This window comes from Prionailurus bengalensis, chromosome A1 (genome assembly GCF_016509475.1).
Source record: "Prionailurus bengalensis isolate Pbe53 chromosome A1, Fcat_Pben_1.1_paternal_pri, whole genome shotgun sequence".
In the NCBI taxonomy this organism is placed as follows: domain Eukaryota; kingdom Metazoa; phylum Chordata; class Mammalia; order Carnivora; family Felidae; genus Prionailurus; species Prionailurus bengalensis.
In genome coordinates this window covers 16,380,280-16,406,242 of record NC_057343.1, presented here as the reverse complement: position 1 = coordinate 16,406,242, position 25,963 = coordinate 16,380,280, and the positions used below count along the sequence as shown (strand labels likewise).

The 25,963-nt window shown below is 37.4% G+C and overlaps 1 protein-coding gene across 1 annotated transcript in view; it reads left to right on the top strand.

The window, feature by feature from the left end:
- Positions 1 to 25,963, top strand: part of TRPC4 (transient receptor potential cation channel subfamily C member 4) — a 199,962-nt gene that overhangs the window by 161,681 nt on the left and 12,318 nt on the right. The window contains exons 6-8 of the mRNA XM_043577686.1: positions 8,469 to 8,782; positions 16,717 to 16,912; positions 20,362 to 20,556. Coding sequence (XP_043433621.1) covers positions 8,469 to 8,782; positions 16,717 to 16,912; positions 20,362 to 20,556 — 705 coding nt within the window. The remainder of the gene's footprint in view (positions 1 to 8,468; positions 8,783 to 16,716; positions 16,913 to 20,361; positions 20,557 to 25,963) is intronic.

Sequence of the window (25,963 nt, the reverse complement as noted above, 5' to 3'; positions counted from 1 at the left end):
CTATAAAGTTGTTTTGGCCATCTCTTAACTAAAAAATAATATATCTGTTTTTTTGTGGCCCAATACGGTTATAAAACTCTGGTATATAGAACTATAGCATTTCTTCTAAAACTTTCCAGTGCAAAAACATCACCTGGAAAGCTTTCTAAAACCCAGATTCCTTTTCTCCATCCCCAGAGATTCTAAATTTAAGAGTATTAGAGAGGGTCCTAAATTTGCATTTGTAGCAAACTCATCAGATGATGCTGATGTAACTGGTCTAAGGGAGATGATTGGAATGACACTGGACTGTATAATTCTATTCAACAGTAAGACAAGTATGAGATTGATCCCAAATGGAACTTCTTTCATGTATTTCTTATATGCAATATTTGTACTAAGATACGGAATACTTTTACATGTTACATTTGATGGTGTTTCTATATGGTACATATACGTTTTCATATATAAGAACTCTGGTATATAGTAGGTACAACTACATAAATTAATGGGTACTTGTGGATTTTTTGTCTCAGTTTTAGATATGGGATTTGAATTTTCTTAAAAAGTTGTAAATTCTTCATGTGCAACATCTATTTTAATATTAAAATATAAACATTGTTCCTAATACTACACCAAGGAAAAACTTATGCTTAAAATTCAAGCATCACTCACCTCATGTGACGAAGAAGGAGAAAAGGAGATGGAAAAGTGCACAGAAATTACCTCAGCTGACAATGATGTAAATAACATGGAATCTTCCAGAAATATAATTTGTTTATGCATTGCGGTCATAGGAGTCCAGCTGTGATTGTATGTGTAAAGTACAAAATGTTCTTTCTGAATGATTAGTTTGTGTAACTAAAACTTGAGTTGCATGGATAGAGTTTGATGGGTAGTATTTTCTGGGCTCACTTCCTTCCTCCAACACTTACTAGTTATGTGAACTTGGACCTATTTCTTCACCTCCCTTGCCTCATCTATAAAATAAGGAGACTAACAATTTCTACTTTGTGCTGTTGGTATGAGAAGTAAATGAGTTGATATAATTTAAGTGCCTGTTATAGAATAAGCCTGCATTATTAATTTTTCTTCTCTTTTACTCCAGTATCCTCCCTCTTCTTCATATACTATGAGTCCATCAGACTTACCTTTTTAAATGTCTTTATTATGTCTCTTCCTTTATGTTAGTTGAAAAAAAGATTGAGCTCTGGATTCACACTCGCCTTTACCACATGAAACCTGTGTGATTTGGGGCAAATTACTAAATGAAGGTCTCAATGTGACCACCTGTTAAATGATGATAAAAATCAAAAGAGCACTTACTTTGGGAGTCTGTAATGCTGACTTGTTGACTTACCTTTCCTTTCTTTTATCATTCAATTTTCATGCTAATTTTAAATAATTTATAAGTTACTATTTTAGGAAAAGGCGCTATATTTGTGCACAAAAATAGACTGTGCTATATATAAGGCAAACAGCTATTATGTGAATTAATCAATAAGAATTTCTGGGAGCATACTAAGAGACCAGGTCTTCATCTGTTTGCTGAGAATGCAAAGATACCTGGGGTACACCTCCTGCCTTTAAGCAGTCCACAGTCAGGTTGTGGAAAGAGAAATGCATGTAAATAAGAATTTCCCATTTGATAAGGTCTACAGCAGGGGCTATGGTAGCATCGAGGAAGGAACTCAACTCTACTGGAAGTGTCCTGGAAGACAGAGCCGGAAGGTATCCATTGGGTTCATGAAAGTGCATTAGCATTCCGGAGAGAAAAAATACAATGTTCAAAAAAGTCTGAGTGTATAAAGGAGATCAGTATCTAAGAGAAATGATCCAATAAATGGGAGCAAGGCTAGGATAAGAAGGACTTTTCACATCCTGCTATAGAATTTGGGCTGTGCTCTGTTAAATAAAGAGGAGCCATGAATGAGATTTAAGCAGAGAATGAGTCAAATGATAATGGATGCCTGAAGTAGAGAAATGAACATAGGGGAAGCTGATAGAGAGCTGGTATTCAAAAAAAATTAGGAGATAAGAGCCATAAAATAGATGATTTATTAATTATGAAATATGAGGTAGATGGAATCACCTGATGCTGCTTCCTAGTGAATAGTTTGCCTATTATGATGCAGGCAAGATTACCAAGGAGTTATAACAAGGTTATCTGTAATATTGTAGAGGTTCTACCTCTAGTCTGAAGGTGCATAAATGGGAGCAAAAATCCAACCCTACATCTTTTTGTGCAAGCCATGGATCCAGACCAAAAAAACTATTAGTCCACAAAAAGGGAAACCTTTCTGTAACTGGTCTATCGAGGAGGAGAAACTTTTAGAATAGGTCTGGCAGAAGGGCCACACTTGCTTAATTGGCTTATCATTTTGTGATTCATTCATCTAGAGGGAATTTTAACACACACGCACACACACGCACACACACACACACACACCAAAGGGTCCTGCTAACTAAGGCCATGATTTGAGTTCTGATCCATACTTGATCTGAGTATCACTGATACCACTTCCTACCTGTGTGATTTGGAGCAAGTTACTTAATCTATACCTCAATTTTCTTATGTATAAAATGACACTAATAATCAAATCCTATAGAATGTGAGGATTACATTAATAAACATGTTTAATGTCATGGAACAGAGCTTAATATAAGCACTCAGTAGTTGTTTTAACTTTTATGTACAATGCAACAGCATTGCATTGTAGAGACATAGACAATAGAAAAGTATGTGACTTCAGTATTCTCCTCCTTACATGCAAGGCTGTGTGGTGCTTCCTTAAATACCTTGATTCTTGAACATTTCATGGCTCATGGATTGATTGTAAGCTTTTATTTATTTATTTTTTATTTGCTCTTAATTCTTGAAGGAGAAGGTTTGTCAACCACTTCCGCTTCTCACTCTGTATGAAATACCTAGTTAATCCAGAGCTTGTTGATGCCTGGGCACTCTTAAAAAAATGTTACTTTATCTTCATTAGAACTGGTTTTGTCCTAAATATTTCCCAGTCCTTTTTTCTATGAACAACTTGTCTCATATTTATCTTCAGTCATTTGGCAGAAATGACTAAATTCCTATGCCTATTCCACTGTGTAATAGAAGTAATATTTTCAAAAATTAAATTTATTATAGATAAGAGCATTTATTTTAACAGTCATGATGGAATTTTTCATAGTACTATTCTTCTTATTTTTTATTTTTTTTTCAACGTTTATTTATTTTTGGGACAGAGAGAGACAGAGCATGAACGGGCGAGGGGCAGAGAGAGAGGGAGACACAGAATCGGAAACAGGCTCCAGGCTCTGAGCCATCAGCCCAGAGCCTGACGCGGGGCTCGAACTCACGGACCGCGAGATCGTGACCTGGCTGAAGTCGGACGTTTAACCGACTGCGCCACCCAGGCGCCCCCATAGTACCATTCTTCTAAATAGTTCTAAGTATATATCTCATTGATCTATTCTTATGAGCTAGAAAAGAGGCAAATATTGTTTTTATTTCACAAATGCTGTAACTACAGTATACTGTCCAAATTATGGAATTTTCTAAATATTCTTTAGTTTTATGGCACAGAGCTCTGTAGAGATTTAAATCCTAATTGTTTAATCTAGTATTATCTGTTACAGAAGAAAATCATATGCCTTCTTATTGTCTTTCATTACTTCATTATCTAACCAACTTCATTATCTAAACCAAGGAAAGGTTTTCTCCTTATAAATCGAAATTAAAACCAGTATATACATTTTGTTTACTCTCATGACAAATATTTTAATTTTGTATCAATTTAATTTTTTATTCACTTTTTATAGATTACTTGAGTTTTATAAGTATGCATCAAAGACTACATATATATAAAGAACCCAGTATTATGATTCAGTTCATCTTCCTCTAAACATTCTGCTAAGGTGTTCACGACCTGGCTCCAACTTCCTCTTAGATTCATCACTATACCCAAATTCTCCATATTCCAGCTATATTAAGATACTCACATTTCTACCAATGATTCTTCTTTTCTAACAACCATGAATGTGTCTATGATTCTTCACCCTAGAATGCTTTTTGACCTCCTGTCATATATAAAGCACTCTATTAGATGTTTGGTTCTGAAAATGCATTAGACAAAGCTCCCTACATGGAAAACTGACAGTAATCCAAGGTTGAATATTCTGTTATATAGGTCTGCAAAGGAGCTAGTCTCTTAAAAAAAATCTGAGTAAAAATGAAGGTTTCAAACAAAACAACACTACAGTACATTTATACTAAAAAGCAAGTACTTGAGAGAAAAAGGAAACCAGGAATTGATGGTCCTAGAAGGACTTCAATGTGTAGAGTAGCTCTTGATTTTTCTCTTTCCTTTTTTTAAATTAATTATTTTTTTTAATTCAAGTATAATTAACAGACTTGATCTTTCTCTTTCAAGGATTATTCTATCACAAGGATTATTCTATCCTGCTCTGGTCAGCAGGATCCTAGCGTCCATTCATCCCCGTCAAAGAGTACCTGTCAAGGGAAGGATTAGCTTTTCTTATTTAATGTCTGCTTTCTTCACTATATTGTAAGCTCATGTGACATAAACTGCATTTTATTTGATGGTGTCTGGCACAGCGTAGGCACTCAGCATATATTTAATGAATAAATAGCAGATGAAGAATCATAATAATTGGAATTTAAATCCGCTCTGGACATAGGGCCTGATGTTCATAGAAAGGAATTTTGGTGAGAATGTGAGGGAAATCTGGGGAGTGACCAGTACCAAAGGTTTGAGCCAGAGCATTAAGTACCAAACTGAGAACAAATGGCAGATCAATCTCAAAAGAGAGTCAGGACCCAGATTCCAGACGCTTCATATGACATGTTGAAAAGCTGGAATTTCATCTCAAGGACATTGCAGAATCGTTGAAGAAAGAACATTAAGCAAGGTATGAGGTGGTCTGACTGGCCCTTTTAAAACACAATTCTGGAGGAAATGGGCCAAAGTAGAAATAAGATACAAGGCAGGGAGAGCAGTTAGGAGGCTATTATAATAATTTCTGTGAGAAACAGAGGAACTTCTTTAAGACAGTGAGGGTACCAGCGAAGAGGAGTGAGCGGTATCTATGAGATTTTAGTTTAGAGCCTGTGAGTTGGGAGAGGAAGAATCTAGGCTCAACCTCAAATTCTGCTTTGGGAGATTTGCCACCCCTCATTAAGATCAGAGAACGTAAATGGAGAGAGAGCTTGAGGAGCAACAGAGCACGAATTCCAATTCTGACCTGTGTGCTTGAGATGCCTGTGAGATAACCGTGTGGAAAAGTCAACGAGGCGGTAGAATATAAAATATGACTGTAAGGGGAGACATCCAGGCGGAGATGTAGGACTGGGAGTCATCAGCACATAACGGACAGTTGAGATCACTGAAAACATCCAGGGAGAGTAGATAGAATGAGAAGAGAAGAGGCTTGCAAAGCAAACTCAGTTATTTAAGGAGCAAGTGAGAAAGAAGGATCTGCTAGGGACACTGGGAAGAGGCCTCACAAATGGCCAGAGGCAAACATGGAGGGCTAAAAACGTGAATATAGATTTTGTGACTACGTTTTAGAAAACAGAGCCAAAGAGAAATTTTAAATTCAAGTTAAGCTTTTAATTCCTAATCATAGGGTGTGGAAAAATACAATTAACATTGAAGAATCCTAATTTTTCTCTACAAGTTCAAAGGACGCCATGGTTTGAAAGAATTTTAAAAATCTCCTTGTAAAACAATGCCTATATGTAGAAACCAGAGCTAAATGTATGCGTGAATGACAGGAGAGAAATTAAAAAGCAGAACTTAAAAGAATGAAATCAAGAGCTAATTACTAAATGTTTATATCTCTATTTAATCCTGACAGGAAGCAAGTTTTCTGGATCAGAGAACAGACAAATTGTTTACTTACATAACAATCTTAACATTGGTCCCCCATGCTCCAATTCCCCACAGGGCGACAGATGAGAGCCAGATGCACCCTTCACATGCAGGAGTTTGTACCACAGGAGAGAAACTGGGAAATTATGAATCTCAGAGCTTATAGAGTGCAGCTGTGCCAGCTGCCCATCTTTCCCCACCGCCCCCCCCCCCCGAAAGAGAAAGACCTTAACTTTCTAAAGTAAACAAATTCTCTCAGGGGAGGCAAAGGTCCCTAGTTTTATTATCCTTAGAATCTAAGCAGATGGCTCCAGGGGAGATGTTTCCAAATCTCTCAGAAAGTCTCTATATTTAACTTCCAAGGCTTATTTGCCATTCAGACATCTTTTAACAGCCATGCAATGTTTTGCTCAGGAAGCCCTGACCATGCATAAATGTGAACAGATTCACATAGCATTGTTTCCCAACAATTACCAGAAGTGCTAGACTTTGAAGCAGACTTGGGTAATTATACTGGGGTAGAATCTAGCATCTCATGATTTGTAAAATGGAAAACCTTTCGCATGATTTTGCAAGTCCCAGCTGAGACAATTTGCTAAGAAGGGATCTAAAGTACCATATCACCATGTGATGATGGATTCTATATCCAGCTGCCTCCAACTGCCTGTGAAATCTAGAACGAGGAACAGCGTCTCCAGTAGATGCCATAACATCAAAGGACCCTTAAAGCTTGAACAACATATAGTCTCTATTCATTGCTGGCCCCATCAGCCCCAGACAGAATTTATCACTTTCTCTATATTCCCACAGCACTTTGTGTTAATCTCTTAGAGCATTTTTATTATCAGGTGTCCCTCCCATCCTCACGGGACAGTAAGTACTCGTTGGGAGAAAATGTTTGAGCTGTACAGGATATTGTGTTAAACGTTATGAGGAATTCCAAGTAAAAAGATCACATCCTTAAGAATGCTTACTATGTCACATTTTGTACATTTTGAGATATAGTCCTAAGCCATATTAGCTTAAAGAGAAAGAGAAATATAGAATTAGCTATCAATGGGGGGCTGGGGGATGTTCTCTATTTAAACATGTGTCTTTCGGGAGAAGCAAGACAAAGAAGGTGAAGGTGGTTTTAGTCTTTGAAGGCAGAGGTGGCATCATATATGGGACAACCAAGAGAAGAGAATTAGGTAGTGGCTGATACCATAAACCCTCACTCTGATACTTGTGATAATGAATAAAAAATATTAAGTTTTTAATTCTTCATGTGTCTTCAATGATTAGCTATTTTATGCTGAAGTTGAGAATGTTCAAGAACAGTTATCAGCATTTAAAAATAGAAAATAATTTCCCTTTAGCTCAAATTGGATTGTTTTAAATTGTCATTCAAGCAAGAGTCTGAGTGTTGAACAAAATCAGGAGCTTGTGATGTATTTTGTCCCCGGGGAGATTAAAAGAATACTATCTATTGGTTTCAAGAGAATTAATTAACATTTGTAAAGGTCTTTGGTATAAAATGCAATATAAAAAGAATAGAAATATTCTGATATTCCAATGGGACTCATACAGGAGTAGAATGTTTTTGCTAACATGATTATTAGGAAAAAGATCATGTTGTTTGGACATATTTTTTAGGGATGTGTATGAAGAAGATGACTCAATTTATTGTTTGATTCCTACACAAGTTTAATTATAGATTTTTGTAACACAGTATTTCAAAGAGAATATTTGGCCTTTTTTTTTAAGGATATAAATTTACCTCAATAATACAAGGGATAAAACTCATCTTGCTTTTCATGCAGCTCAATGTCAAGATAATTTAAAGCTGACATGTCAACTGACTAAGTCTTACTTTTTAAATAATTGCTGGTCAAAGTTTAATGTAGCAAATATTCTTTCTTAGATCACATATTTTATCTAATTAAGGAATCTTCAAAAAAAATCACATGTCCTACATATTAAATATAACAAAATTAACAATTCATTGACTTCCAGGATGGCTTCCAAGTTGGGGTTTATCTGCTTTAGGATACAACAGATACAAAGCACCAACATTTATACCCAGAGTGGTCATTCCTATTTCCAGGGCAATGGACCAGTACTTGCACTCACTTATATGGAATTTGTATCCTGCATGCATGCATATAGACTATGCAAGTGTGTAAATATAGAAAGTAAAGCCCTTGATAATTTTGTTCAAAATTTGTAGTTTTCCTTTATAATGTATCTTTCTTTGTTATCGTGCTGCTGCTCTTCCTCATATAAAATCAGATTTTTTTTTCTATGTAACATGTTCCTTTTCTTTTTTTAAAGTTCCATCGGAAAGGTCGAGGCCAGATGCAATTCACTTATAAACAAACATACAAATGACAAGGACATACCAGGAAGGTCACTTTGATTAAAGCTTATAAATTATAAATTGCTTTAATAAACTCTTATTTTTGTGTAGATGAATATTGCTGCCACCATCGTGGAGGAGATCAGCCGCTGTGAAGGGCAATAGGCCACGATGCTAGATCTACCTGAAAAAGCATTCTGGCCTGAACTTGACATAGTCATATACATATGAGTTTGTTTTACTTTTTCTTTTCTCTCCAGTACAGTGCTCTGAATCCACGAGAATCTTGGGACATGTGGCATCCCACTCTAGTGGCTGAAGCTTTATTTGCCATCGCAAACATCTTCAGTTCCCTGCGCCTGATCTCACTGTTTACTGCAAATTCTCACCTGGGGCCTCTGCAAATATCTCTGGGAAGAATGCTCCTGGACATTTTGAAGTTCCTATTCATATACTGCCTTGTGTTGCTAGCATTTGCAAATGGCCTAAATCAATTGTATTTCTATTATGAAGAAACAAAAGGGTTAAGCTGTAAAGGCATACGATGTGAAAAGCAGAACAATGCATTTTCAACGTAAGTCGAACAGACACTTTTATTGGTAACGCTGTGCGGAATGTAGAGTGTATTACATTATGAATTTGAACCATGACAAGTGGTTGCAAAGGAAATTGTGCTTAATACAGAAAACAGAATTAACATGGTTTTGAATACAAATGGATCCCTCTGGCATTAAATATATATATATATATATATATATATATATATATATATATATATATATATATATATCTCCATTACATTTATTTTAAGTCTTAGTAAAATGGCCTTTTAAGTGACCTCATATAAAGGAAATCTGTATATTTGGTTTTAAAATGTGTAATAAGAGGAAACCTCTGCCCTAGTGGCATCTTACAAGCACATTAAAAGACAGAATATAAGTAAAACCAATCTTGTGAGAAAATCCAAGTACTTTTCGAGCTTTCCTCTGTGTTTTCCAGATATGAAAGTCCCTTTGCTTGTTCTTTCATTCTCTAATTCCCTACATAAAAAATGTGAGCATGTAGAAATGATCCAAAATAGGAACCCCAGGCTAACCTGGGCTGCCATCCTTATGCACACAGAACTCTCTGTGCCTTGACACCTGATGAGCCACAGGCCTCATTCAGTGTCAACCTCTTGCTGATCTCAGGCAGGTTTGCTCATAGCACAGACCCATGCCCCCATGTCTGATGCTCACACAGTCCTTATGGAATACACCTCTCCATGCCTGTGCCCATTTCCTTCCCACTATGACCACCACACAACTGTGCCAAAGAGTTCATTAGCAGGGGAATGAAGACACCTAGGTCCTTTCCCTCTACACAGGAACTACCAGCGAATACATGGTTACTTCATACGGGACTATAGATCAGACCCTATTCACAGGCCATTATAGAATTTTATGTAAAATAAGAGAGTAGTCATTTCTCAAGTAGGAAAAGAACTCAACAACTTCATATAAACTAAGTCCCTGATGGCTAAAATATTCTTGTTGATTCAATTCTGTATCTGTTTTGTCTTTGATCCCAATATTAAAACTCCATTTTAATTAATCAACATCTGCTTCTTTGCACATACAAGTTTAATCTCAGCCTTAACTTCCTCAGATCCTTTCTGAAATAGATTTGATACAAACCATGAGTCACAGAGAAAACAAAAGGTCATCCCAGCTTCCCTTGCTCCCAGCCTTGATTCTTCTGCTCTTTGACAGCAGCTGCCCAGGCTGACCAGTTTATTCAGCCTTTTTATCTTCCTCATGCCTTTTTCTGACCCTGGAGGCGAGGGATTCAATGAAACCCCTTGTAGCAATGTCCTTGTGACTAGCATGGCCCTGAATTATGTCTCAATTTTTACATCTGAGATCTTTCCCCACTCTGTTGTGCCCCCTGACTTGGTAATTTGCTCCTGGCAACTGAGAGTAGGGAGTTACAACAATCAGATCCCACCAACCCCCTTCAAGGACCAAAATTCAGCCTCTAACAAACGTCTTGGATACTGTCTGCTGTCTGTCTCTGGATTTCTGCTGGAGAGCCCTTCTGCTCGCCATCGCTTTCACAACTCCGTTGTTACTTCGTACCGTGTGCCCCAATGCAAACTGCTTGCCAAGACCGCCCCATCTCCCTAGGTTGCCATAACCTTCTGATTCCAAGCTTTGTCTTCCAGGAGGAACTTCCACACAGCACCTAGAACTGACTGACCTCCCAGGTTGTGTTTAATTCAGGGAACAGCTTTTGTTCCATGATCCAGCCCCTTCTCAGACATCTGATTTATGATCCCTAAGTTCCCAAGAATCACACTGACCTATTAGCGCTTTCATGGTAAATGATTTTACATATTATGAACTAATTTTAAGATCTGTCCAAGAAGTTCCATTGCTATGGAAGTCTGAGGCAAAATGTCTAGTATTCTTGAAGCAAAGGTATTGAACTGCTTGGATTGTGTATTATTTTAGTGTAAATGTTGTCCTTTATTATCATGAAAAGCAACAGATAATTGCATATCTCAAATATTATAGGTCCTAATCATTCAGCCCAAGTAAATCAGGTATTCCACCTGAATTTTTTTCTCCAGATAATAGAATGTAAACCTACAAGCAACAGATTATTCAACAAAATTGTTGACAAAATTGTAACAAAATTACAGCAATAACTCTTAGTATTAGAATGCACTAGAATGTAGAGAATATCCTAGGCAGGTATAAGGGACCTGTCTCTGATGACTCTATTTCAACATAACTGGTGTCAGTCATTGTGAGAGGATGTCTAGCAATACCCTCGGGGCTCCTGTTCTATATCTTATTTCTTTTCTTTGGTTGGTCTTCAATTTTCTAACTTCTATACACTTCTTTTTATAATTTATAATACTCCATAAATTTCAACGTGTTTTTTTTTTACTATCCACTATTTCAGAGATCTTATTCCATTTGAGGATTAAGAAACCTAATACTTCATGTAGAGTACCTAATACAGTGCCTGCCATAGAATCAGATTTTAAAAAATGCTAGCTATGTTAAAGCTGTTTATCATTATCAGGAGATCTCCTGCCTGTATCTCACACGGTTCCTCTCTATTACTCCTTCCATTCAGGGAGCAAATGTATGCTGAGACTCTGAGCCCTGTGTTTCCCATTAGTTTCCACTCCTGTCTCTCTCCTCCCTTTAGCCAAATAACCCTTCAAGGAAGCCTGAACAAGACACCTTGTTTTCTTCTTATTCGTTCTTCATCCAACTGCAATTTGGCTGCTGCTTCCATCAGTCCACTAACACTACTCTAGAAAATGCCTAGAGCCTCCATATCCCCACGGTCAAGGAACACTTATCTCTTTAAAGTTTATTTAATGTTTCTGCATCGTGTGACCCTGTTAACAAGTTTGCTTTTGAAATCTTGCCCTCTTTAATTTCAACACCAATATGTCTTTACACTTCATCTCTTACTCCTCTAATTTTTTCACTGTTCTCTGAAAATTATATCGCAGTCACTGCTTTTAAATAGTCATCTTGCTGGGGCGCTTGGGTGGTTCAGTCAGTGAAGCATCTGACTTTGGCTCAGGTCATGATCTCGTGGTCTGTGAGTTCGAGCCCCGTGTCGGGCTCTGTGCTGACCACTCAGAGGCTGGAGCCTACTTCGGATTCTGCGTCTCCCTTTCTGTCTATGCCCCTTCCCTACTCGTGCTCTGTCTCTCAAAAATGAATAAACGTTAAAAAGAAATTTAAATAATAAATAAATAAAGATCTTTCCTTAGTGACCATCCTCAGACCATATTACAGAACCTTTGTGAAAACTCATCTGTGCTTATGGATGTAGCCCTATATATCTGAGGGATGAGGACTCCTATGTTCCTATCACCAGCACAGATCTCTCTTCCCAAGATCTTTAAGTTCAGCTGCCCTTTGGACAGACTAGTCTGTGTCTTCTATGTCTCTCTGTTCATTTCCCCACCAGCAAATGGACACTTTTTTCTGCTCTTTTCAAGCTTCCTGGCTGTTTTCTCTTTAACATGGGAAGAACTATATGATACTAAAGAAAACCAAATTATTTAGTCACTGAAATTATTCTACATACAATTTGAAATTAATAGTCTCTTGTTAAGGGACTCTCCTATGAGGAGAGAGGAATATCTGTTTGGGACAGATATTGTCTCATTAAAAAAAAACTCCTTTCATATATATTCCTCAAAATTGGAACTGGGCAACTGAGCCCATACATTATTTGTTTTAATATTACATTATTCCTTATAAATGAAGACTAAAATATTCAGATGTGTCTTATATTAATTTATGTTTCCTCATTGTTTTTATTTCAAAGGATAGAGGGAAACCTCAACTGTGGAGTACATTACCTTTTTACTTGTTCTTTCTCTCTAGTTGTAAGTATCTAACTGGAGAACAAGCTAATTTTTTAAAGTAGCAATTGAGAAATACCTTTAAAGAGCAAGAGGCAAAAATGTTATCTTTAGGAAAGCAGTGTTATAGCATCAACCATAGAAATTGCCAGGCTTTAGTCAACTAGGATATTATGCTAAGTATTATTTTATTAAGTGTGGCATTACATTCCAAACCTTTCTGTTCTTATCTCACCAAAGAATTAGTAAAATAGTTGTTATATAAAGGAAGTCTGAGAGGTAATGCAGCTAAAGACTTTTCAATCAGTGGGTAATCTTGCCATCAATAGTCTTGGGAATCACTAATTGTGGGAACATTTCTAGAAGCAGTGGCTTTAAAATGTTAACTTAGATTCTTTTTTTTTAATCCATATAATAAAAGAATAATTACACAAAAATATAAATAAGAAACACCAAGGTCTTGATACTATGGCTTAATTAATCTATAAGTGTATATATATTTTTCAATATATGAAATTTATTGTCAAATTGGTTTCCATACAACACCCAGTGCTCATCCCAAAAGGTGCCCTCCTCAATACCCATCACCCACCCTCCCCTCCCTCTCACCCCCCATCAACCCTCAGTTTGTTCTCAGTTTTTAAGAGTCTCTTATGCTTTGGCTCTCTCCCACTCTAACCTCTTTTTTTTTTCCTTCCCCTCCCCCATGGGTTTCTGTTAAGTTTCTCAGGATCCACATAAGGGTGAAAACATACGGTATCTTTCTCTGTATGGCTTATTTCACTTAGCATCACACTCTCCACTTCCACCCACGTTGCTACAAAGGGCCATATCTCATTCTTTCTCATTGCCACTTAGTACTTCATTGTGTATAGAAACCACAATTTCTTTATCCATTCATCAGTTGATGGACATTTAGGCTCTTTCCACAATTTGGCTATTGTTGAGAGTGCTGCTATAAACATTGGGGTACAAGTGCCCCTATGCATCACCACTCCTGTATCCCTTGGGTAAATTCCTAGCAGTGCTATTGCTGGATCATAGGGTAGGTCTATTTTTAATTTTCTGAGGAACCTCCACACTGCTTTCCAGAGTGGCTGTACCAGTTTGCACTCCCACCAACAGTGCAAGAGGGTTCCCGTTTCTCCACATCCTCTCTGGCATCTATAGTCTCCTGATTTGTTCATTTTGGCCACTCTGACTGGTGTGAGGTGATATCTGAGTGTGGTTTTGATTTGTATTTCCCTGATGAGGAGCAACATTGAGCATCTTTTCATGTGCCTGTTGGCCATCCAGATGTCTTCTTTAGAGAAGTGTCTATTCATGTTTTCTGCCCATTTCTTCACTGGGTTATTTGTTTTTCGGCTGTGGAGTTTGGTGAACTCTATAGATTTTGGATACTAGCCCTTTGTCCGATATGTCATTTGCAAATATCTTTTCCCATTCCATTGATTGCCTTTTAGTTTTTTTGGTTGTTTCCTTTGCTGTGCAGAAGCTTTTTACCTTCATAAGGTCCCAGTAGTTCATTTTTGCTTTTAATTCCCTTGCCTTTGGGGATGTGTCAAGTAAGAAATTGCTACAACTGAGGTCAAGTGTATATATTTTGGATAAGTGGAACTATTCTGCAAATCTCACTTCTGATTCATTTCACTGAAGAAAAGAAAAACAGGGACTAAATCCAGAATTAATCACAAAATGTCTTATTTTTAATCTTCTTCTTTTCAAAGTTTAATTAAAAATCTAAATAAATGTTTTGTCAAAGGGTTTGCTAATATTCTCTAATTAGTATTTCTTAGAAGCAAATCAGTATTATTCAACCATAACCATCCATTTATTCTACATCACTGTTTCTATCTGAACATTTAAAAAAGCAACTGATATGGGATTTATGTGGCATTTTATATAATTTATTATAGCACTTACATTATGTAATTTCTAGTTCTGTCTCTGAACTGCTACTGATGTCAGGGGAAAACCATCTGAATTACATTTGTATATTCACAGTGAGAATATACACCATTTAGAAAGAAAGGACAAAGTTATTTCACACTGAGCCCAAATGACACAGTAATTAATTTTAGAAACTGTCCTTAAAGTTACTAAAAATAAGGAACTTATGGCCTTGGGTCAAATTTACGTACTTCCTGAGGAAGTTTTCAAAGAATAACTTAAGAGTAGCTTTTGCCTAGGGCCAATGAATTAGATTAAACTTGCCCTGATAGTGTTAGCACCTGACATGTAGGTTGCCCTTGAAGAATACATGGCCACCTCCTCACATGCACATCCCTGCTGGCAAGACAAAGTCTGACTGAGATGGATCAGATCCGTCTCCTTATCATTTTATGATAATTTGCTCCATTGTTGAATAGCTATAGCAAAATAAATCAATACATAATTACATTTCATATCCTATAATTAAAACTTAATTATATAAATTAAAAAAGTGAAATTATTTACTTTTAAGAAAAAAAAAGCAAATAAATTTGAGAAAAGAAACCCTGAATGTCAATTAGGATATCCTTAGATTCTTCTAGTTACACAGACCAGAAACTCATGGATGGTTGCAAGTACAGGGATTTGGTCCAAGAGCCATGTACAGAGTTATAGCCCTTTGATCCTCGGAACAAGGGTTGATCTTAGCAAGGGCAGAACGCAAGGCTTCAGGAAGGGCAGGAGATGACAAAGAACTGGACCACAAGATCATTGACTGCGAAAACCGGTGCTAACATGAGTCACCTACTCTGTGCATATTTTCTCCAGTGTTTAATTATTACATGGCTTATTTATTTATCTTCAGTTCTTTGTCCCTTAGTTTGTGCTGTCTCAAACCTTTGGCTTTGCATAATTCCAATGGCCCTGAGTCTCCATCATAACTTCTGTCATTTCAGCCCCCTTTGGCAACTACCTCATTCTGTTAATATTGCTAAGATAAATTTTCATAGAGAGGAAATCTGATAGTGTAGGGTTACCTTTTTCATGTCAATCCAGGCCGTTAACCCCTGGCCTCATATGAATTGGCTTTCCTTGGGTCACTTGACCCCTGACATCCTATCTTCTTAGTCACCAGGCCAGATATGAGACTAGTTTTTGCTTTCATTTTTACAACATAATATGACTAGGGTCTTATTTTAGCCATTTGTCAAAGAGTTTAAAAGTTCCATTATCTTTTATTACATTATATTAAGATGTTACAACCATCCTACTGAAACCAACACTCCCTCATTTAGGTTCAGACACTTTTCATTTTATCCTGCTTCTTGGACTAAGTTAAGGAAACCTTACTTAGAGTTCATTCATTGACAGGGATGAATTAAATGTTCCCTGAAATAGAAAAAAAATAGCAGATTTTATTATCTGAGCATGCTGACACTTGACATCTTACAGGATTCACTATACCCAATTTTAATTATAATTGTGGAAATCCAGTGATAACATTATTTTCAATCCTTCTACAACTGAAAAGCAAAATCAGAATTGATATTTTTCAAAGACTCAGCTTGAGGATATATCATTTATTGATCATTTATTGGCATCACTCAATGCCCTAAGACACTGGTTAGCAAGCTTTCTATGAAAAAGATAGCAAATATTTTAACTATGTGGGCCATATGTTCTCTATTGCAACTACTCACCTGTGCCATTTCAACACAAAAAACAAACTTAGACAATCCATCAATAAATGAGCATGGCTGTGTATCAATAAAACTTTATTGATCCTTGGACATTGAAATGTGAATTTATAAAATTTTCACATGACACAAAGTAGCTCTTCTGAATTTTTTTTCCCAGCCATTTGAAAAGCAAAAGCCATTCTTAACTCAGGAGCCATACAGAAACAGTCTGAGGGTCAGATTTGTTGTCCCTGCTCTAGGATATTAAACAGCTTTCAAAGCTCTTTGGAAAATTAGGTAAAACTAGGAAAATTAAGTATACTACTTGTACTATATGATGGAAACAACTTTCTTTAATTTTTATTAAATTTAATTTAGTAATTTTTCAATACTTTTTATTAAGTTTATTCTTTAATTAAGCAAATATACATAATAGGAATCAAGTTCTATTGTTATACCTTATTGTATAATTGTTCTATTAATATAGCTATTAGTGTCATTTTATCTTTATTACAGGTTATTTGAGACACTCCAGTCCCTATTTTGGTCAATATTTGGGCTCATCAATTTATATGTGACCAATGTCAAAGCACAGCATGAATTCACTGAGTTTGTTGGTGCCACGATGTTTGGGACATACAATGTCATCTCTCTGGTGGTCCTACTCAACATGTTAATAGCTATGATGAATAATTCGTACCAACTCATTGCTGTAAGTTGAATAACTTTATTTTAATTCAATATTCCCCCCCTAGAATGTGTTGTTCCTAGCCACACTCTATCTTATTTATCATAAGGAATACAGCCTGTAATTGGCTATTGATGGGACAGAACAGAATTATAATATAAATGGTTAATTGGAAGTTTCTAAACAGTATTATACCATATTTAGCTACAAACTAATCTAGTTTTGTCGTATTATGGATGATTATAAAATAAAGTAAATCTGTCTTGCTAGGCAGTCATTGGCTATGAAAGCAAAAGGGAAGTATGAATTACGTACAAGTGGCTCATCTCTGTGTAGCGCCCTTTGGACTTTGCATTGTCTCTGTCCATTTAACCTATAATCTTGGTATAAACAAACTTATGCCAGCCTGGCAAGATACAAAAGCTAGCCTAGAGGAGAGTCTGAGGGGAAAATCTACAGTATTTTTGGTTTCTTAAATCCAGAAAAAGCAGGTATGGGTAACCCTGAATTCTACAGCAGAGCACACAATACCATATATGTTTATTTGAAACTCTAGAATCTAAACAATTTAGTTTACTTTTCATTCATTCATTCAGCAAATTCTTATTGAGAACTTATTCTATTACCAAGTACTATTCTAGGAAGTAAAAATACAACAATGAATGAGAAAGACAAAGTTCTTTATCCTCTTGAACTTACGTACATGCCGGTGGCCATTAGCAATAGCAACTAAACAAACCCATATTGGAATGAAATACACTTAAGTCTTTCATATTTATACCTGAATCAAATAGCATTTTTTTTAAATTTTTTTTTCAACGTTTTTATTTATTTTTGGGACAGAGAGAGACAGAGCATGAACGGGGGAGGGGCAGAGAGAGAGGGAGACACAGAATCGGAAACAGGCTCCAGGCTCTGAGCCATCAGCCCAGAGCCCGACGCGGGGCTCGAACTCACGGACCGTGAGATCGTGACCTGGCTGAAGTCGGACTCAAATAGCATTTTATAAGAATAATTTATAACCATAATTTTCTCCTTAAATAACTACCATTATATTGCATCTTTGAATCTATTTCTAAACCGCCAGAGTGTTATTATTGTTACTTTGAGAAACAGCATTCTGAATTTTACTGAAACTGTCTCTGTGGGGCAAGATACCTGTCACAGATGAAAAACTACATAAAACATAAAAATAGGTGATTTTTATTTTCTGATTCATAAACAAAGTATTAGTGCTGGGTATACCTAGGTCCTAGGATTTGCAGGTGAATATCCAAATTATGGGGCTTCACTTAAGCATCTTGCAAGTGAGGATTTTTTAAGATAGTCCCTATGTATTTCCTTAGAAGTTCTGTATTATTCTGGTCAGTGTATTTGCAAAACGTAGATTCTATTTTTTAGACCACCCTTCTAAAAAAAATTAGAAAGACTCTAATTATCAAGCTATATACAGAGAAGCTGTATATACAATTTATATCCTATAAAATATCAAACGGATTGATTTCATCAAGAAGAGAATATTACTTAAGGATAGTATGACTTTTTTTGTTTTTACTGCTTTTAGGGTTTATCTTTCTAGATGATTTTAAAGAGGTGAGAATGATCTTCGAAGCTCTGCTTTTGCTTAGCTTAAACTCTAAAACTACTTAAGAAGAGAGCAGGCATTGATAACCTGAGACAGGTGTAGCTCCCATAATCCTGTGCATAATGCCTCCTTGGAGCAAGAACATGCCAACTATTTGATTTTCACTTGGATAACAGAGGTGGTTTGGGTCATCACCAACATATAACATTTCACTTCTAGTTTTTCTACCATAGAATTTGTTGTAGACCCTCTCAGAATTCCAAACCAAGAACAAAGAAAGAGTTTACCTTTTTTTTTAAGTTTATTTATTTATTTTTGTGAGATAGAGAGCCAGCAAGGAAGAGGCAGAGAGAGAGAGAGAGAGAGAGAGAGAGAGAGAGAGAGAGAGAGAATCCCAAGCAGGCTCCGCACTGTCAGCACAGAGCCAGATTCAGGGCCTGAACTCAAGAAACATGAGATCATGACCTGAGCCAAAACCAAGAATTGCACGCTTAACCAACTGAGCCACATAGGCACCCCAGGAAGTCTGCTTTGTGATAGCAATAAGAGAACATAATGAGGTTAGCATAATCCTTAATTTGTGACTCCTTAAGAATCAGAAGGAGCAGAATTTACTCACAGGCCAACTCTTTATCAAAGTGACTATCTTTTTATTAGCTTAAGCTAATTCTCTTGACTCCCATCCTCCATGACTACAGCAAACAATATATACTTTTCTTCATTAATGCAGGATCTATAAGCTTGTTTAGAAAGAAACAGAAAGAGAACTCGAGGAGAGGAAGAGGAGAGGATAGGGGGGTGAAACCGGAGCTTCTGTGCTTCTGTCTATTGATCAGTCCCTCCAGTCAAACATTTGCAAAGCACACAGTGAATGCCACACAGTTTCTGGATATGCTGATCCTGTTGAAAGCACAATCTGTCCAGTGTCTAGATGAAAATCTCTATTGCTCAGGGTAGAAATGTATATGCAACACATGCATTCATTAGCACACAACCATTTAAGAATATTAGAATGAAGCATGGTCTAATGTGACTCTCCCACTCTAAAATCTGAGTTCTTCCTTACAATATCAATGGGTTAAAATGAACTATTTTGATATGCCTAGTTTCTACCACCTCCTACTTCCCAGATTTTCTGCTTCAATCAGATTTGTGGCTAATTTAAGAGGGGACTGGCTGCCCTATCTCTAATTGCCACAAATGTTCTGATTTTTTCTAGGAGGTTAATAAAGTGGAATGATTAATAAATTATGAAGGGTTGCAAACAGCCACTAACCACAGTCCTGTCTGGTGCCATTTGGACAAGGCTATGTCAGGGTTTGGTGCCATGTCAGAGGCCCCATTCTACATTTGTTAGAGGAGCTTCTCTCTGAATTTGTGCCTGTTGCCTAAAGGTGGACAAGAATAATTCACATAGAAACACACCAACTAAGACTTTTCCTGGAAACACCGGAAGGCTAAGCCATGAGCATCCATGAAGGTGACACTGACCTAGACCGGGATTCAAGGCCTCAGGGAAGATATGAAGGTCTATTTGTGGTCAGAATCTAGTGCACTTGGGCTAATGTAAGCCTGCAGTGCAGGAAATGAAAATTCGTCTTCAAGTCGTAACTGATCACTGCAGGCTCTTTAACATGGAATTCTTTTAGACGTCTGTTTCATGGAAGAAGGAAGGATAAAAACTGACAAGACTGCTGTGACTCTTTACCAGGGTAAACCATCATCTGAAATGTTTAGATGACTACTTCGAGGAGTCAGTCTTGTTTCTATAAGCAATTTAATTAATATTACAAGAGCTGCTCCAGGTCAGGTTACAGGCTCCCTGTGAGGTTTATCTCACCTTAGTAATTAAGAAACCTGTCAGTAGTTGTCATATTCTCCCATTCAGGACCATGCAGATATAGAATGGAAGTTTGCTCGAACAAAGCTTTGGATGAGTTATTTCGAAGAAGGAGGTACTCTGCCCACTCCCTTCAATGTCATCCCGAGCCCCAAGTCTCTCTGGTACCTGATCAAATGGATATGGACACACCTGTGCAAGAAAAAGATGAGAAGAAAGCCTGAAAGTTTTGGAACAATAGGGGTAAGAACACAGCATGTTAGTATTAGTTTTTTTTTTATTGTGTATTTAAATATATTTGTATTTCTTGTTGGATGGTTTTGCATTTTTAGCCTTTTGTTTTTCCTGGTTATGTTTGGTGTCCTTTTGTTTGCACAGCTACCACATCTAAGACACTGTCTGAGTAACTAAGAGTTTTTCCTCCAAACCCATTTCCTCCAGTGAGGGCAGTCACTGTTACTTTAGCAGGAGCCCCACCTGACACAGGCCTCTCCTGGACCCAGCAGCCGAGGCTTGGGGAGCTAACACATTGTCTCTTGGTACCCTAATTTCTGCTCTTTTCAGAATTGCAATTGCTGGTTGTTTGTGGCCTTACTTGCTCTTGTCTACTCTCTCTGGATTATAAGGGAAGGGGGCTGTTTCAGTCTCTCATATTCTTAGTGCCGAACATAGGCTCTGACACACAGCATATGATGCTCGACAAAAACATCTCGACTAAATGATTAAACAGGGATTATAAACTTAAAAATGCTGCGCCATGTTCCAGCACAGGGACTTCAGAATATGTTGAGTTGCTCAACATTTTGCTTCTACACCTAATCATTTTAAATACCAAGAAGTTGTGTTTTTAAAAAATGTTAGGACTATTCGGAGCCATGCTCCTGTTAACAGTATCAGATTAAACTTCCTTTGGAAGTTCCTTTCATACTAGAAAGCAAGAGTTCAACTGATTCCATCAGAAGAGATGGGGACTAAGGACTTTGTTCCGGCAAAACCACTGACATGGGACAAGTTATTCCTCATTTCTTTCACACTTAGTTTTCAAAGTTCTCATAGTGACATTTTGAGAATCCATACTCTAACGTTCATTAGTTGTTTTGACTTGCTCAGAGAAATTGCTTTGGAAGTATTTTAATATGCCTTTACATTAGAATCACCAAGTAATACTAGTTACTAACATTTTTAAATTTGTTTTTAATTTTATTTAAAAAGGTTTCTGGGGGTGCCCAGGTGGCTCAGTCGGTTAAGCGTCCGGCTTCGGCTCAGGTCATGATCTCACGGCTCGTGAGTTCTAGCCCCGCGTCGGGCTCTGTGCTGACTGCTCAGAGCCTGGAGCCTGCTTCAGATTCTGTGTCTCCCCCTCTCTCTCTCTGACCCTCCCCCGTTCATGCTCTGTCTCTCTCTGTCTCAAAAGTAAATAAACATTAAAAAAAAAAAAGTTAAAAAGGTTTCTGTTACTTATGCCCTAAGTGATCCTTCCCACTCATTAACTTCATTGCCCAGTAAGCATTTCTCTCAGCATCAAATGGGGCTTTCTCCACTGATAGTGGCCTTGATTTTGCTGTCATGTTAGTCACATTTTAAAATTTTTTTTTAACATTTATTCATTTTTGAGAGAGCGTGAGTGGTGGAGGGGCAGAGAGAGGGAGGCACAGGATCTGAAGCAGCCTCCAGGATCTGAGCTGTTATCACAGAGCCCAATGCGGGGCTTGAACCCACAAACCATCAGATCATGACCCAAGCCAAAGTCAGATGCTCAACACACTGAGCCACCCAGGCTCCCCAGTCACATTTCTAATTCTAAGGATGAAATTGACTGGCAAGAACATATACAACATATAGCAGAGAGGTGGTTTTGGGAAGTAGTTACATTCTTTTTTATAAATTCCTACTCCAGAAACTTGGAGGACTAAAGTTTGTGCATATATATGATCTTAGAAACCAAAGTCAAATTATGATGAAGACTTAGGCTGCAATACTCATACTGATAGATTTTAACACTGACCTTAGAAAGAGTGAAATTATTTTACTCCAGATGTTTGAGTAAAAAATTTTAACAGATGTTTCTGCTATAAAATAGGTTTAAATTATTTAACAAAGGGTGTAAAATAAACATAATGCCTGAGATTTAATAAGCAATTATTGCACACATTCTATGTGCCAGCCAGTAACTGAGCTAGGGATTGGGGGTAGGAGTAGGTATAAAGGCATGGTTTCCATCCTCGAGCTCATTATTTCTAACATGGGACATACAAATATGAGAACATATTACTATAGTACGTGTTATATATTTAACATTACAATATGTTACATGCAAAATGCTATGACAACATTGTAAGACATAATGTTTTCCTTGAGAGAAACAGAAAAGGGTTTCAGGGAAGCCAAACTCTGGCTTATTCTCTTCCACATCAAAATGTACTTGTCCTTTTTCACATCTTTTTCTTAAATTCTTCAGAAATTTATTTAATCAATCCCTAGAAATATACGAATGATTAATATAGTCTTATGCTGTCTGTCATAGGAGTATTTAGATTTAAAAAAAATTTTTTTAATGTTCATTTTATTTTTGAGACAGTGAGAGACAGAGCAGGGTCAGGGGAGGAGCAGAGAGAGAGGGGGACGCAGAATCCGAAGCAGGCTCCGGGCTCCGAGCTGACAGCACAGAGCCTGATGCGTGGATTGAACTTGTCAACCACGAGATCATGACCTGAGCCGGGTCGAATGTCCAACCGACTGAGCCACCCAGGCACCCCAGGAGTATTTAGATTTAAAAAGAGTTTCTGGGCCCCAAGATAAAGTTCACACACAAAAGAAATTTGTTTTTAATAGTTTAATTTTAGGCAATTGCAGAAAGAATCATGGGTTTTAAGATGCCACAAAACTTGTAACAAGATATGGGGCCCTGCTCTAATATTTTAAGAGATCCATCTGTGCTGCCACCAAAATAATAGAAAACCACTCTAAGAACTTGACTTCCAAGTCCCCCCCCACACACCCCTTAGAATCCTCCCACTGTTGGTTGACGCATTGTTAGGAATATGTTACCATCATTTCTTAGATGCAAAGAGGAGCTTAACATTCATTTGGGATTTCCTATTAAAGCCGTGATTCACACCTTTCAGAAGGAGAGGGTAAATGGTGTAAGTTAAAATACGTTCCTTTCTATACATTACTGGTCTCAAAAAAACACAAATTTCTTTTTATGTCTCTATCTCTAAATTTGACTATTTTGATCCAAGTTGATGCACAGAAAGAGAATTCACAATTAATGGCATGACCCCAAGACATTCCTTTTTCCTTAGCCATGTAGATCTTACAAACCTTTGGTAATGGGATATTTTTATGCTTTGGGAATTTATGACAAACTAAATAAATATTGTGAGTCATGTCTCTCTTTCCCACCGTCATCCCACTCTCAATCCTGCCTCTTCTTCACCAAGCTAAGGCTTTGGGCAAGCACTAGCCTAATCAAACTCAATGCTATAAATGTATTCTTTATCTAGACTGCATTTCCAGAACAGGAAGGACATAATATTTTGGTCTGCATACTTATAGTTCAGTTTTATACATTTAGATTTTAGATGGAAATAAATAATATGTATCACTTATGAAGAAAAATATAAGAAAAAGGAAAAGTAAATTAAGAAGGTTGGGCAACATTAATAGAAGAGTTAAATGAGAAAATAGTGTCAGAAAGTAATTGATTTTGTTGTGAATTCATTTCAATTTGGTTAATACCCGACAGTTCATTAGTACAGACAAATAAGGACAAGAAGATATACACATTTCCATTAATTAAAAGGTGACGTTGACGTATCGATGACAGTCACTCTATATAACCAAGGCACGGGTTAGAATATCAATATCGATTACACTTCAAAAGGACCTTAGAAATCATTTAGCTCAACCATTTCCTTTCAGAGAGAACTTATTTACCTTGCCAGGTGTTTTAGGGTCCCTCGGTAACAGCTGGGGGGAAACCTGGATCTTTTGTTTCCCAAACCAGTGTGCTTTCAGTCACTCTCTTGCTTCCCTGAAAACTGTAACGATAATACAATGATACCGTCTATGTTGCGTATTCATCTTTCCATTTTCATTTTTCTCAACAGCTTTTGAATGCCGTCACTGTCTTCGGTTTCTAAGATTCCTGTATCTCAAAGTCCTTGTTTCCCAGCCTGGCTCACCTTCTGTTTGCATCTCAACTTGCTTATATTTAGGCCACATTTTTGAGACAGAAATCTGAAGCTCACCTGGTGGTAGAGCTTATACATTCTTTGAGGCATTTTCTCTAACCTTCCCAACTTGTGATTCACTTACCTACTCTTGTCACCCAGCAGCTGCCTGAATGTCACACTGGTGCTCATTCCCTTCACATGCCCAGGCAGAGCCTGAAAGCGAGCACTCTTCAGCATAGCTGCACTGGCCACTCTCCAGGAGCCCATCATCGGTGATCTTATCTAGTAGTTATGGTTTCCAGGTAATAATGATAGAACTAGTGCTGAAAACTCATTAACTTCTTTTTTTTAACTTTGGACTTCCTCTTATGGGTGATTGGGAGTTCCAAATAAATTAACCTTTCATTTGGAATGCTCTTTGCAGGAAACATAAATGAAGCAGAAATAACTTTATTGAGCAAAACCTTTATTGGAGGAAGAAAACCCATTATTGAAAAATGGCTTGTCTCTGGGAAATTATGAAATCCTACCAAAGGGGGCAGCCTATTGAGGAGTCAATAAAATGTGAAACATCCTGTAGCTTTTGGTTTTTCGTATTACTACTTACCTAATTTTTAGCTTAACCCCATTTTATCAGCAAATACCCTTCTCCATATTAAAACACCAGTTCTTAGACTTTTGTGAGTGCTAAAATCATCAGGAATCTCTATTTTAATAAGCATTTCCTTGTAACTTTAATTAGAAACTCCTGTTAAAGAGGGGTGCCTGGGTGGCTCAGTCAGTTAAACTACTGACTTCAGCTCAGGCCATGATGTCACAGTTCGTGAGTTCAAGCCCCGCATCGGGCTCTGTGCTAACACCTCAGAGCCTGGAACCTGCTTTGGATTCTGTATCTTCCTCTCTCTCTGCCCTTCCCCCACTTGTGCTCTGTCTCTCTGTCTCTCTGTCTCTCTCTCTCTCTAGAGAATAAATAAACATTAAAACAGATTAAAAGAAGAAGAGGGAGGAGGAGGAAGAGGAGGAGGGGGAGGAGGGGGGGGAGGAGGAGGAAGGGGGGGGAGGAGGGGGGGAGGAGGAGGAGGAGGAGGAGGAGGGGGAGGAGGAGAACGAGAAACTCCTGTTAGGGAAAGCATTGGTATCTAGCACAGCTTTTTAAACAAAAACAAAAGCAACTTTTGTCCTCATTGCTGAAGGGGTCCAGATCATTTAATTAAAGTAAAAAGATGTCACTGCCAAAGTGTTTAATTAATATGAAATATTTCAATGCCATAGACCAGGTTTCTAAAATGGAATGCTTACATTAATAGGTCAAGATGCCAGACTAAGACATGTGAAGCCTTTTAACAGAATTATAAAGAGCGATTTTAACTTGCTTGGATTTATGTTTTCCACTTTCTGGTTTTCTCTTGAGCACAACATAGTGAGGAAAACATGAAACACCATGTCTGTTAGGGTCATTTAGCATCACTCAG